This window comes from Pteropus medius, unplaced genomic scaffold, assembly GCF_902729225.1.
Source record: "Pteropus medius unplaced genomic scaffold, Ma_sr-lr_union100, whole genome shotgun sequence".
Classification (NCBI taxonomy): Eukaryota; Metazoa; Chordata; class Mammalia; order Chiroptera; family Pteropodidae; genus Pteropus; species Pteropus medius.
Window position 1 is genome coordinate 9,626,949 of NW_024346062.1, and position 16,063 is coordinate 9,643,011.

The 16,063-nt window shown below is 32.8% G+C and overlaps 1 protein-coding gene across 7 annotated transcripts in view; it reads left to right on the forward strand.

The window, feature by feature from the left end:
- The window catches only part of POLR3G (RNA polymerase III subunit G), a 32,620-nt gene that overhangs the window by 3,463 nt on the left and 13,094 nt on the right, over positions 1-16,063 (forward strand). For 4 of the 7 annotated variants that reach the window (XM_039875046.1, XM_039875044.1, XM_039875048.1 and 1 more), the window contains exons 2-5: positions 2,403-2,562; positions 4,801-4,930; positions 10,647-10,703; positions 12,516-12,566. In XM_039875046.1, the coding sequence (XP_039730980.1) occupies positions 2,446-2,562; positions 4,801-4,930; positions 10,647-10,703; positions 12,516-12,566 (355 nt within the window). In that variant the 5' untranslated portion in view covers positions 2,403-2,445. Of the gene's footprint in view, positions 1-2,402; positions 2,563-3,224; positions 3,382-4,800; positions 4,931-10,646; positions 10,704-12,515; positions 12,567-16,063 lie in introns of those variants that run through there. The other 3 variants (XM_039875051.1, XM_039875049.1, XM_039875047.1) reach the window with 3 other exon arrangements.

The following is a 16,063-nucleotide window of genomic DNA, read 5'->3' on the forward strand; positions in this document are numbered from 1 at the left end:
TAAGACGTAGAGGAAGATTCGGTTAATGAGAAAATAGGGAAAGCTGGTTTAAAAAAAACCTTCAAGAAGTTTGGCAGCGTGAAAAGAAACAAAGCAATTATTAAATCAACTTAAAGGATTTCAAAGAGTGATGCTTAGGCCTGTGAGCCATTTTTCCCATGAGACACTTACAGAGTCAAGAGACAGCCTCTCAGCTCTACAAGAGAAGAAAATGAATTTAGCAGCTTCTCCAGGTACAGGAGAACTGACTCATGATGACCTAACTAAAAAGAGATGGATTTGTAGGCCAGAAGGCCATGTAATTATTAAGGATGTCTTTAAAACTAGGATTGATTTTTCTACTGAGAGTGGTACGTTCACTAGTGATGTCAATTATATAGCCAAAGTTTGCTTGATAAATATAGACGTTTAGAAGCAGCAGCATTTGCTATTTCTCAAGAGCTATTCCATCAAGCAATGGTAGTTAATATACTCTCTTTTTAGGGTGAGTTTTCTAAACTGCTTCTCAGGGCCCACCTCCAAAGATTCTGGTGTAATAGGTTTGAGGACTTGAGAATCACTCGAGACTCTGTTCAGTAGGTCCTCCAGGTAATTCTCCTGATCAAGCAAGCTTGGGAGACATAACCTAGAATTGTTCTTAATCTTTAATTAAGGTGTAATAGGTGCTAAGCAATTTTCATACTTGAGAGATGAGCTTTCTGTAGGTTCAGTGTATGCTTTAGTGACTCAGCAGTTAAAACAAGCACATTTGGATATTTTCTTTCTCTTTTAGAGTGAACAGCTGGAATGAGTTTGGTTATTAAAATAAGTAGCTTTCCTATATGAATTGTATTTTATAATTAAACTAAACAGTGGATGAGGGGAAATGATTCCTGGTAGAATTCCAGTTACTAAATACAGAAAGAATGATAAAATTTGTATGTCACCACATTACAATCCATAAAGTAATAGTGGATCATCAAGGGCTGCTAAAATCATTAGGTTCAAAAGGGATGGAGAACTCTATACCAGATGAAACAGACTGACAGCACCTGAACCCACTGACCAGAGTCCGTCACTGAGACAGACACTTCATGTGCATCCTGATGTGGAAAAAACAGAGTATCTGTTTTAAATATTCTTGCAAAAAAATCAAGCACAAATTAGAGTAAGCCTCTAGTCTACCCATTTATAAAATATACAGGGAATAGAGGAATGTATTAAACCACATCTCATGTATACAGTCACTCAAATTTAGCTTATGAGAAAATGTGTAGCCTTGCTACTCTCAAAGTGTGGGGTGCAAACCAGCAGCATTGATACCTCCAGAGAGCTTGTTAGAAATGCATGTTCTCAGGCCCTGCTTGTGGCCAGCTGAATCAGAATCTAGATTTTGACAAGGTATCTAGGTAACTCACATGTGCCTTAAAGTTGGAGAAGCATTGTATGGACAATGAACTTTTTTTTTTTTTCCTTTTTCTGTTTTTTCTTTCTTTTTTTCCTAACAAATAAATGGCAAGGGAAAAAAGGGAGGAAATTGTTAATAGTGATATAGGAGAGCATACTATTGCTTTCTTGGGCTCACAGGATTGAATGATATTCAATCTTATCAGTGAGAAAAGAGATTTAAAGAGCAGGCATTATAACCTTCACTACGGATGCAGAGTTGTAGTGAAAGAGCCTTAGTGTCAGAATCCCTGTTAATGAATGCACTGCTTGGCTCAGTTCTCATATTATAGTGTAATCATGTTTCAGACAATCCAGAATTTCAGTACAGGATTTGAGTATGTGACATATCTACTGTCTCCAAAGTTAAAGAGAGTACAGATTTATTTTAACGATTAACTATTTCAGATGTTTTTCTCTGAACTTAAATTTTTTTTTTTTTTGCTTGGACAGAACTCTTTGGGGTCTTACTGAGTCCATTGCCATTTCTAAAAGGAGGACACTGGACTTGATCTCAAGGATCCTTTCTAACTTTCAAACTCTAGGATAAAAAAAAAAAGTTTAAAGTATGTATGACTGCTGATAGTCATCGAGTTGAATGTCCTCTCTTCATTAGCTCGACCTTCCTCATTGACATTTTTATGTATATCTGAGATCTTGTTGCAAAACCACAGAGGAGTGGAGAAAATTGCATCAACTGGCCGAATAGTGGTTGAGACAGCATCTTAAAGGAGACCCAAGGTCAGCCTCCACCCAGGACCTGGGGGAGATAGTTGAGGCCATCATCACCTCACCTGCCAAACATGATTAGATGTGAGGGGTTCAGGAATCAGTTTATCACATGCTTATTTTTTTGCAAGTTTTGCTTTCCAGAAATGTTTTAAATCAGCTATGCTACTTAAGCGGTCGAGAATATTTGGCTTTAAAATGTCAGTTTCATTTTTTCATATGATCCGGTAAATCTTATTCATTAACAGTGTCTTTCAGAATTTGCCCACTTTTCTGGTATAACTAATTCCAATGGCTGGGAATAAAGGAAGAGGACGTGCTGCTTATACCTTCAATATTGAAGCAGTTGGATTTAGCAGAGGTGAAAAGTTACCTGACGTAGTACTGAAACCACCCCCACTATTTCCTGTAAGTACATTAACAGCAAATTCTCACAATGTGTTTTTTCATGTTTCAGAGAAAATTAAAATTCTCTATTGGATTTGAATATATGATATTGTTATAATATCCTAAAGTGTAAGAAAGTAAGAAAGCACGTGTTTCACTTACCTTTAATTTGAATATTTCCACTGTTCTTCCCTGAACCTTTTCTTATTATTCAGAATGCTTTCTTAAAATATAGAAAACAAAACTGTATATATCTTTCCATGAATATATTCAATACTGTGTGAACTAAATTTTTTTTTCAATTCATGCATCTTGTATTGCTGTTACTGATACAGCCCAATGTTAAAATAACATTTTTAAAAGCGAAGTTAGGTTTTACAGTGGTCCTCAGTTCCCATTGTACCAGACTTTCACTTAATGATTTTCTTTTCATCTCGCATCTATAGAATATAATTTTGCTTCCTAGATACCACTTGGCCTATTTCCCACTGAACTTTTTAAAAATTATTATTTCCATATTTTATTAAAGTCAATTTAAATTTTGCTGTTTCTCAAAATATAAGTGCTTCGACTACAGTTAATGTTGCTTTTAAATTTAATGAGTATGCTGCAGTCTTAATTGGTATGTTTAATCTAATGCTTTTGCTTTATATTTAATTTAAAATGTAAGCTTACGTTTCCAGATGTTCATGTGCTGAAGTATAACAATGAAAAATTTATAAATAACCGGATACTCCCTCAGGAATCTCTTCCTTGTTTCAAAAGGAAAAGGCCTTTGCTGAAAGATTTATGTGAGTCAAGGACCCTGGACAAATGTATCTGGGGATCCAGATGTCTCATGTAAGGAGTCTCAACTTTTGCTTTTCATATTTTGCCTTTCTGATATTCACTACAGCCTGAAAACAAAGATAAATATCTCAGGTATAGGTATAATGTTACCTTACACTGCTTTCTTTTAAAACAAGCTATTGTTCATCTGTGAGATTACTTCTAAACACTCTGAATATTAGTACATACTGTTTTATACATGGAATAAAATTGAAATTCCTTACTGTTGACTAAGAGGCTCTTGTCTGATCTGGCTTTCCTGATATATCTCTGACCCTTTTCCTACTACTGTTCTCTCTTTCTAGCCATTCTGGCGTCCTTGTTCCCTCAGGCATTATCCTTTGCTGATTACCCTGGCTGGATCTGTTCCCCAAGTCTTTGCATGGGTGGCTTCCCAATTTTATCCAGATCTCTGCTCTAACATGATTTCCCCCAGAGGTCGGGCCTGCTTACCCTGTGTAGGCCAGCCACCATGTACTCTGTCAGTCACTTTTTCCTCTACTCAGCCTTATTTTTTTCATATCACTGTAACTATACATTAGGAAATTATATATTACCTCATTTGTTTACTAATTTGTTGTATCTTTCTGCCCTGGGATGTTAGCTCCATGTGAAGGGAGCTTTGACTAGTTCATAATGGTTTCGCCTTTGCCTGACCATGTCTGACTTATAGTAGGCACTCAATAGGTAGTCATAGAATTAATGAATAAATTCGAAGTGAAGTTTTGAAAATGTATCCTAAACTTAGCCTCTGAATCCAGAACTGTCTTTATTATGTACCCTGGGGACCCACTTTTTTACGAATATATATACACACATATATACATATGCGTTTGTGCATATAAGTTTTTTAAATTGAAGCGGTAGATTCATACTCCTGTTTTGCCATTTATGTGTTATATGGGCTTACAGTTTGTTCACCTCTCAGTTTCTTCACTGTAAAATGGGAAGTATCAATGATACTTTAAATGAGATCATGGATGCTAAAACCTAGTAGAGTCCATCCTGGCCATAGTAACCACTTGCCAAACGATAGCTGCTACTATTTCTTTTTTTAATGCTAACACTTCCACCAATACCACCACCACTGACTGAGATTAATTGGAGATGAAAGCAGTTACTCTCATTTGGGTGCCTTGATTTTTAAATTATAGAATCAGACTATATGACAAAATGATAAGTTGTGTGGTCAATAGGAAAATTAGGGCCATTAGGAAAATTAAACATCTTTCCTACCTCTAAAATAAGAGCAAAGTAGGAAATGAGCTAAAAGGTTAGATTGTGGAAGCTCACCATCTTTAAGTTGATTGTATAACTTAGTACCTGTAAAATGTAGCTTTTCAATAAACTGACTTTTCCCAGAATACAGGCAAAAGGGATATTAAAATATTTAATTTATTTAAAAATCCCATTGTCTTTTAACTTAAACAGGATACAGATTATAAACCAGTGCCACTGAAAACAGGAGAGGGTGAGGATTATTTGCTCGCCTTGAAACAGGAGTTGAGAGAAACTATGAAAAGAATGCCTTATTTTATAGAAACACCAGAAGAAAAACAAGGTGCGTATTTGGACTCTGATTTTGTGGTTCAGTGTATACAGACGAAACAAGTTTTTGGCACAAGATATATAGTCTTTTAATGCTGATTGACTCGAGTCAGAAAAAGTATTTATATTGATTTAACAGAAAATATATATTAAACTTTTTGATATTTTAAAAAGTTTTTAAAATTGATATATTTAAAATTTCGGTAATTTTAAGAAATAAGAATAGGGGTGTTATATGTTCAGTGAAAATTATGAAAAACAAAAAATACTAAAAATAAAAATCACCTACAATGTTTATGTCTAGATTAAAATACTATTAATATTTTACCTTATATCCAGATTTTTTCTTCTATATGTGTTGTTTTTAAAAAATTGGATTTTTTTAAAATGACTATGTGGTATTCCATTGTGAGGCTACAACATTGATTGTAATTAGTTCCCTGCTGTTAAATTTAAGGTTGTTTCTAATTTTTTTCCTCATATGTGTATATAATGCCATGATTACTATCCTTATACATAAATCTTTATGCAGGTCTCTGATGATTTCATATTTTGGTTAAAAATTTTAAATGCTTTGACTATATTTTGGCTGATTTATATATCAGATATAATAGAATATAAAACACGTATTCATGTTATGCCAGAGAAAGAGAGGAGAAATTCACTTGGAGAAGGCTTGACAGTCTCACTCTAGAAGTGGGAAGTGATTGTAGAGGAAGATCATCCATTCCTGAGTAGTTATTTAGCACAACAGAACTATATTGATTTTCAGTTTCTGCCCTTGAATGTTGAAATTAGAGAAATCGATATCATTCTTGAATTCTCAAAACAACATCACTAAAACATGAGAAATTCATTTAGTATCATCTCATTCCATTAGTATTGAAAATGCATTCCATTTTTCCTCTCCCTAAAAGACAGAATTGGCTAAGAGTCAAAAAGGAAGTCTTATATAATAATATTACATGTGCTTGTAATTATAAGAAGCTTTTTAGATAAGTTTATTTAATTTTTTAAAACGTAACTGCTTGAAGTTGTATAATGGTTTGATAAGAGATTTACCTCAAAAATACTGAATGTTTTTACTTTCATGATTATGTTGCATGCTTTTATCTATTTGAGTTCAAACTGAAATTAAAGCTCTCCTTTTAAAGATTTAAAAAGTAATACTAAATGAACTAATAAGTATTCATTCTTATTGGAAAAAATAATTGTGTAGGGTTTACTTCAGAAACTTTTAAATTAGTCTTTTCTCTAGACTATGGGACAGATTTGCTTAACTAAATGTGGCTGTTATTAAAGCACACGTCTAATTTTAAAGTGTATAATATTGAAGCATTGATGTGAGTCTTTTAGACATTAAGAATATAATTTCATTGTTGATTTCTGGGTGTGGTTGGCTTGGACCTGGATCAAAAGGCCCTTTGTCTTTGATAACTTCATGATACAGTAATTAAAAATATAAGGAATCTTTTACTTCTGTTTCATTCGGGAGAGAACTCATCTAGAATTTTCCAAATTAGTACAAGTACATTCTCCTTGAGATCTTCATGTTTACTTCTCTTTCCTCATATAATGTGTTTTTAAAAAAACTACGGTTGAAAATAGTTTTTAAAAAACATAATATACACATATGTGGGTATGTAGGTTAATATTATATATATATATGCATACATATGTACATATAGTGTTTATGTAATATACACACCATGAATGAAAAATTGGTTAGAAGGAACAGAAGTAAGCAACTATCAGAGAGAGACATATTCTATGTTACATCACTACACCTTTACCAGGCTTCTCCCATCACTCACCACCAATGAATGTACTGTAGGAAAGAGAGATTTATGAACTAATGTAAAAACTAAATCACTGGAGACTAGGACAAGCAAGTAGGGTATGAGATCTCGAGACTTTCTAATAATCAAGTGGCTGGTGGCTCAGAGCACTGACAAAGAATGGAGGGCACAGAGTAAACATATTTTATGTTGTCTTCAAAGTTTGTTTACAATGTTTTTGGTTAGAATTATAGAAGTGTTTGGTATTTTCTTTGCAATGAAATTTATTATTTTTATAATGAAGGAAAAACAAATTTTAGCTTCAAGGGTACATAGAGAACATCTGGTTCAATGGTTCTCAGCTCAGGTTCTTAAACCACTGTGGTCCTCTGAGGTAGAAACAGGAGTAACAGTGCAATATCTCTGTAAGCCATTTTCAGAACCTAAAGCTTAATGGAAATTATACATTTACCTGCAATATAGCCAGAGGCTCTATTATTGAATAAATGGAGTTTGTTTGGTTTATTAACTCTCTATATACCGTCAGGGTCCATGTGACCCTATTTTAATTTTTGGGTTTCTTTTTGAATAGTTCTTACTATATGTAATGATTGATATTCATAACTTTTATGTTTTCATGGAGATCTTCCAAAGAACAAACAGAATTTTTTGAAAAAAGAAAACTTATTTTATCTTAGCATTTCTGTATCAGCCCATTTAACCCTTTTATAAATCTAAAATGCATTTGAGAATCTTAGTAATCTTATTTTTCCTTCTTCTTGAAACATCTTGCTGTTTTATTATCGTAGATTTTATTTCATTATTATTCATTCATTATTTTCCACTATACTGGAAAAAAAGACTAAAAATATAAAAAAAAGGAAGAACAATAAAATTGTATAGAAGGATGATGCAGTATTGAAGTAAATCATCCCTATTGTATCCTTTAGTTTTCCTATTGTGTTGCCCAAAGTATTACATTAATTTTTAAGAAGATATAAATGCGGTCTAGAGATTCTTGTCTTTGTAGTTGTTTTGTTTTTGAATTAGCTTTTATAGAATACAATTGAGAATTTACATTTTTTAATATTCTCTTTATAATGGCAAAAAGAAGAAAATTGACAGAGGATGATGTTTCACAATTACTAGACAAATCAAGAGATGAACACTAAGAGACAGCAGGTCTCTGTATGCTAATGGCGATGGTGAAATTGATTGTGTAAGCAAAATCTCACACCAGGTCTTCAGATGACAATATTGTGTATGAATTTTCTCAAACTCAAGAATCAGTGAGTAAATGATATATCTCTAAGGATAAAAGGGAAATATGGTATTCTCACATAGTTAATCTTTGAAAAGCACATCATTACATAATATTTTGTGATAATAATCTGGAACATACTGTTTGCTAAAATCACATGTGACCATATTTTTTCTTTTTATGATACTAATGTACCAAAATTTATTTGATGTCATTTATAATTGGACGAATGCTGATGGTAAAGACAAAAATGATTGAAACAAAATAGATTATGTAGAAATGAAACATTTTAGTGGATTAATCATGTTAATCAGTAATTATAAATTTAATAATGAAAATGTTTTTGCAATTTTAGACCTAAGAAGATGGCTGGGCCATTCTTTCTTCCACAAACGTGTGAGCCATCAAAGTTTTTAAAAGTATTATATTTGGATGCTGCAGGTGTAAGAAGAAGAACCAGAAGTAATAAATTAGAACTTACTAAAGATATATTTGAAATCTGGAATCAGGGTATACGAATTGCATATATTCAGGGTTTGTGTATGACAAAACCTAGTTAGCTGCATTCGAAAGATGTTGCCCATTTGGGGTAAATATACCTTCAAATCCAGGAAAATGATGGAATATAAATTTGGGTTTACTATATTTAATTTCTTATTAAAATTTTCAATAATTTTCTTTCTTCTTAAATTACAGCTTTGCTGAGATAAAATTCACATATGTATAATTCACTTTTTAAAGTATAGACTTCAGTACCTTTTCATGTATTCACAGAATTGTGGAACCAATACTACTGATTTTAAGAAACCCGATACTGATTAGTACGACCCCCCATTCTCCCAGCCCATGGCACCCACTAATCTGTTTTGTCTCTTGTGATTTGTCTGTTCTGGATATTTCATATAAATGGAATCATAATATGTGCCCTTTTGTGACTGGCTTCTTTAAATTAACATAATGTTTTTAGAGTTTGTCATGGTATAGCATGTATCAATGCTTCATTTCTTTTTTATGACTGAATAATATATCATTGTCTGTATATACTATGTTTGATTTACCCATTCATCAGTTGATGAATATTGTGGTCAGTTCCACTTCGGGACTATTGTGAGTTATTCTGCTGTGAATGTTCATGTACATGTTTTTGTGTGGACATACTTCATGTCTATTGAGTATATATCTAGGGTCATATGATAACTCTGACATTTTGAGGAACCTCCAAACTGTTTTTCAGAGTGGTTGCACCATTTATATTACCAACAACGTATGAACATTCCAGTTTCTCCACATCCTTGCCAACACTTGTTACTGTCTTTTTGGTTCTAGCCATCCTGCTAGGTATAAAGGGGTATCTCATTGTGATGTTGATTTCCCTAATGACTAATGATGTTTAACATCTTTTCATGTACTTTTTGTCCATGTATATCTTTTTTTTTTTTTGAGAAATGTCTATTCAAATCATTTGCCTTTTTTTAATTGAATTCCAGTAGTTGATTTTCGGTATTTCTTATTCTTCTGTAAATTATTTGAAAGTAACTTAAACATATAAAAATTGGTTCATTGGATCCAGGTAATAAATGGTAATAACTGCTTTTTGTTATACTTACATTGAATTTCTTCAAAATATAGAATCTGTTTTGGAGAAAATTTTTAAATGCAAATGCTGAGAATCTCTCATTTATACTGACTTTACAGATGAAAAACTTGAGAGCAAGCATGAAATCAAACAGTTAAATACCCAGAAAAGCCTGTTCTCTTGGTCTGTGATCTGCTTCAGTTATCTTTGTCTAACACCATGGTCTTAGTATTATTTGGAAGCATTTTCTTAATGTGGAAAAAAAATCAGTACCTATTTTGTTCTTGATTTTTATATTTTAATCTTTTGTATTACTTTCCCTAAACCACTTTTTATGATAATCCATTGTTTCAAGCTATTGCATGATGGTGGTGATTGCCAGCTTGTGCTGCTGGGAAAGGGTTTGGGCCCTCATTAAGGGAGTTCCCTGTGGCAAAATGGGCAAAGCAGAAGCAAGAGCTATAATTGTGGCTCTTTAATTTGGGGCAAGCTCAGAAGGTCCCTGCAGAATTCTCAGTAGGTTGCATGGATGGCTTGTGACTTGATCGTTCATGGCATCATCCGAGTCTAACCTCTCCTACTCGTATCCTTTCTCCCATCCTCCCCAGTGGGTTATGAAATATAGCTCATTGAGAAGCCTAACTGAATGTGTATAATAAGTGCTGGAGGTAAGCAAACAGCCCTCCCTTCCCACTTAGGTATTTAATACGTCACAGTTACACAAGGTTTGAAGATTGGGAGCTGGAGGCCAGTGTCACAAGAAGAAAACCATAGATGCTGAGTAGACCTCCTTGCCCTTATCCATATATGTAAGCGGCTTCTTGATGTGGCTTTGGGCTTTTGTGAATATTTTCAGAGTTTAGTCAGGTCATCTGATTCTAAGAACCATAATTAGGGTTTATGTCTCTTCTCAACCCCCAGCCATTCATACCCAGCTGCTTTTACAATTGAACTTTTCAGTATGTATTCAGGAAAACATTACGTATAATTGTAGGAAACTCCCTGAATGTGAAGTAAAAGATATTATCTGGTGTTTTCAATCATTTTAAAGGAATGATTTAAATTCAGGTTTATTCTTAATTTGTTTAATGAATACGTTTTCCTTTTTTGCTAGATATTGAAAGATATAATAAAAGATATATGAAGGTGTACAAAGAAGAGTGGATACCAGGTAATTATAAAACTGAAAATGTGAAAATAATTTTTAAAAGCTATCTTCCTATCCCGTATTTTTTTTTTAGTACAAATTTTCTGTTTCTCCATAGCAAAATAGAGACTGGCTCTTTTCCTGTAATTAGTAATAGATATCTTTTGAAAACTAAGATGAACAGATTCTTATACTGTAACATGGAAAATTTGATGTGTTTTTGTGGAAGTTTTTAAATGCTGTTTTTTATAAACTAGGACTTGCCAAACCCATATGAGTTTTCCATTTTAACTTGCCACAATCACAATTTCAATCTGTAGAATCAATAGTCCTCATTTCCCTGCTCCTGAGTGATTTTATAGCTTTTGAAGAAAAAATAAATCTAATTTTAAAGAGTTTTAAGCCAAATTCATGGATCATCCTTTCTTTCAAGCAAACATAGACTAATTTTAGTTGTTCAGATGCCTTTTCAACAAAACCATACCTAAGAGAGTTTTTTCAACATTCACATGTTTGCCTTGGATATGGACTAGGTAGAAGAGGTAGAGATCTCATCCAGCGCATTTATTTTGCAGATAAAAAACAGTTGCCATTGAAATGAAGTGACCTGTCAGGATAACTTGGATAGTAATACTAGGATCTAGGTCTACTCATTTTTCAGTCACTTTCCTTTGACATCTCTGTCCTTGGGGTTTTATAGAAACTGCCTTTATATAAAAACATAAGTGGCATTTACAGCATTGTTGCTTTCACGGGTTACAGTGCTGTTTTCAGTGTTGATTGTTGATAAGGTTGAGTCCCCCTGGAAACGCTCTCTTAGATCTTTCATTTTTCCCCTACATAAATATTCATCTCCTAAATGATTATTTTTATATACTTTCTCATGATTATGAGTTGTTTGGAAAAGCAGAAATATATTTCAAAGCAAAATTTATTCAGATAAAATAGCTTGAGATATAAATGTTTTCTACAAAATACACTGAGGTTTTTTATTAGCAGGCAGTGTTTTTAATCTATTTTTATATTGCTTCATTTTTCTGATTAACTCTGCTTAAAAATTAAAAGAAGGTGACAAATTAGAGGACTTGTTTAAGCTAATATGGGCAAAATTATTTGTTGGAGGGAATTTACTTTTACACAGCTAATTGTTTTTAATGTTAAAGTTTTTAGGTAATAGAAATATTTAATTTTGCATATGTTGGGATTCTGGTCACATATTTTAACTTTTGAAAAATCTTTTATTACATAAGAAATACATATCAACTACAAAAAAGTTACAAAATATAGGGTAGTCAAATAATAAATAGACAATGCTTAAGAAAAACATCTCTTATTCTAATACCCACGAAAAACTACTGTAATATTTTGTTCCCAACCTAGAGCTTTTCCTCCACAAATATTATATAGATATAAATATTTATATGTTAAGTTTATTTACTGGGATTCTATACATATTGTTTTAGAACCTTTTTAAATTCAATATTATATCATAAATATTCATACCCCAAACTTTTTATGTAGAAAAATATTTTTCTACATTTTTCTTGTTATGAAATTTATCTTTAAAATTGATTATATAAATACTGTATAACTGTTAAAGAATGTTGTAGAAATTTTATAACACTATTTCAAAGCTATTTTAATGAATACTTTTTCTTCATAGGAGAAAGTATTATTGTTATATTTTCATTCCCAGGCTAAATCTGTATAGTTAGATATTAAGAAATTTTATTTTCATTGCTTGAACAACTGCTAAGTTCTTTAAATAGTTATATTCAGTGCCACTAATTTCTAGAGGAAACTGCAATTTTTATATTTCTTCTTTTGTACACACAGATTGGAGAAGACTCCCAAGAGAGATGATGCCAAGGAAAAAATGCAAAAAAGGTACATTGACTAATAGAATAATCCAGGTAGGAAAAGGTTATTGCTTAAATTCTAATATGGAATTGTCAACTGAAGTTATACTCAGATGTTCTGAATGCTTTCTCTTAAAATATGTTTGGCATTTTGATTATTTTGTTAAAGCTTTTTCTTTAATTATGGAATTTTGATGTGGTAAGAAAGACTTTTCAATTATGTAGATAATTTTATTTGCATATTTGAAATGTTTTAATGGTTATATGGCAATATTTTATGTTTTTAACTAAAACATTTAGAACTGGTAAAATTTGGACACTGGTAGAATAGAACTTTATGTTGTACATTACATACCAAAGTGAAAATTTCCATTGTGTTATGCTTTCATAATTCTCCTGAGTAAATATTGCCAGACACTGTGCTAAAAGGAATGAGTGAGCACAGTGGAGACAGTCTTTGCCCCTGTAGGGCTTATAATCAAACGGAGTGAAAACATTAAACAGAAACACGCTGTCCTCATTGGGAGATTAGGACAGAGTTCTTCAAGGAGATGGAATTAGATTCCAGGTGGAAGGATGGGTAGTTTACTAACATGAAGTTGGAGGAGGGATACCGGAGAAAAACCAGGTTGGTGAGGGAAAATCGTAAGTTTAATTCATGAGTGATATATAAGGTTTTTAAAAAATATACAGGTAGCATTTTTTAATATGTTGCTGGATACATGGGGATGGACCTCAAAATGAAGATGGTAGTCCTCAGAATAGATATGATGGAGACTATGAGAAAGGATGAGATGGGTATAGAGTCAAGTTAAAGAATTTGAAGAAATGAGAGCCTAAGCCTGAGCTTGGAGGAATACCAAAACTTAATGGCTGATAGAAGAAATTGAATCATCAAAGGAAGGTGATGCAGAGAGAGACAGAGGAGAGGGAGAAACAAGAGGGTAGAGTTACAGAAGCAAAAGTATACAGACGTGAAGAATATTTCAGAAGGTGGTCAAGAATGTTAAAGGAGCTTAAATAGTGCTGCTGAGAGGTCCATAAGATAAAGATTGGAAAATGTAAATTTATTTCTGCCGCGTTGATCATTGCTGACCTCAGTGAGAACTTTTTTAAAAGATTCGCTGAGGTAGTATCCAGATTGGAATGGGTTAAACAGCAAGTGGGAGTTTAGGAAATAGAGACAGCTAGCATAGATGAGTCTTTGGAGAATTTTGCTACTAAGAATAAAGAGAGAAAAAGGGAAGTGGCAAGAGAGGTTAAGAACAATGGGATTAATAACTAAGAGAAGACAGTTCCCCCATACCCCCTCTTATTTTTTCAGGCCCTGTTTTTTTTTTAATAGACTTTATTTTTTAGAGCAGTTTTAGATTCACAGCAAAATTGAGCAATGTACAGATTTCTCATGTATTCCCTGTCCTACACACATGCATAGCCTCCCCCATTATCAGCATCTCCTACCAGAGTGGTACATTTGTTACAATCGGTGAACCTACATTGATACATCATAATCATTCGAAGTCCATAGTTTACCATAAGGTTCTGTCTTAGTGTTGTACATTCTATGGCTTTGGATGAATGTATAATGATATGTATCCACCATTATAGTATCATACAGAATAGTTTCACTGTCCTAAAAATCCTGTGTTCTGTCTATTTATCCTACCCGTCTCTCCACCCCTGGAAACCACTGATCTTTTTGCTGACTCCATAGTTTTGCCTTTTTCAGAATAATTGGAATTATACAGTATGTAGCCTTTCGGATTGACTTTTTTCACTTAGTAATATGCATTTCGGTTTCCTCCATGACTTTTCACGGCTTGATAATTTCTTTTTAGTGTTGAATAATATTCCATTGTCTAGATGTACTACAGTTTATCTACTGAAGGACATCTTGGTTGCTTCCGAGTTTTGGAAATTATGAATAAAGCTACTATAAACATCCAATTTTGTGTGGACATAAGTTTTCAACTCCTTTGAGTAAATATCAAGGAGAATGATTGCTGGCTTGCATGGTAAGAGTATTGATGTATGTGTTTATTCTTTCACCTGTACCATACTGTCTTAATCACTATATCTTTATAGCATATTTTAAAGTCAGGTGATGCCAGTCTTCCAACATTATTTTTTTCCTTTGATATTGTGTTGATTATTTTAGGTCTTTTTGCCTCTCCATATAAACATTAGAATCAGTTTGTCAATATCTATAAAATAACTTACTAAGATTTTGATTGAGACTACTGCATTTTATCTTTAGATCAAGTTAGGAAGAACTGACATCCAGACAATACTGAATCTATCTATGCCCCTGGAATATCTCTTCATTGATTTAGTTCTTTGATATCATTCATCAGAATTTTGTTGTTTTCCTCATATAGATATATACACATTTTGTTAGATTTTTGTCTACGTATTTCATTTATGGAAGAGCTAATGTCAATGGTATTAGTGTTTTTAATTTCAAATTCCAATTGTTCATTGTTGGTATGTAGGAAAGCGATTGACTTTTGTGTGTTAACCTTGTATCCTATAACCTTGCTGTAATTGCTTAGTTCCAGGAGTTTTTTGGCTGATTCTTTAAGAATTTTCTACAGAGATGATCATGTCATCTGTGAACAACAACAGTTTTATTTCTTCCTTCTTAGTCTGTATACCTTTTATATCCCTTTCTTATTTGCTTGCATTAGTTAGTACTTGCAGTACAATGTTGAAGAGTAGTGATGAGAGGGAACTCTCTTGCCTTGTTCCTGGTCTTAGTGGGAAAGTGTCAGATATTTCACCATTAAGTGTGATACTGGGTTTTTCACCATTTAGTATGATGCAGCTGTAGGTTTTTTTGTAGATATTCTTTATCAAGTTGAGGAAGTTCACTCTGTCCTTGTTAGTTAGAGTTTGATTTTGTCAAATGCTTTTTCTGCATCTATTGACATGATCATGTGAGTTTTCTTTTTTAACCTATTAATGTGATGGATTACATTATTTGATTTTGGAATGTTGAACCAGCCTTACATGTCTGGGATCAATCCCATTTGGTCGTGGTATATAATTTTTTCTGTATGTTGAATAAGATTTGAAAATATTTTGTTGAGGATTTTTATATCTCTATTCATGAGATATATCAGTCTTTAGTTTTCTTTCTTTTAATATTTCTTTGGTTTTGGTATTAGGGTAATGCTGGCTTCATAGAATGAGTTAGGAGGTATTCTTTCTGCTTCTGTCCTCTGAAAGAGATCTCCCTTTTCTTTTTAACAGCTTTATTGAGATATAGTTGACAAACAATAAAATGCACATATTTGAAATACACAATTTGGTAAGTTTTGACATGTATATAAAAATGGAAGTATATTTTATTTCAAAGCACCAGTATACAAGAATACGTAGCTTGACTGAGTGCAGGATATGTTGAGATATGATAGTTTATCAGTTATCTTTTAGACCCTTGGCTTAGTGCATGTCCTAGTGCATCTCAATTTGTAGCTGACTTTAAAGAGCTGAAAAAAACGAATTTGATTTGGAAGAATTGAT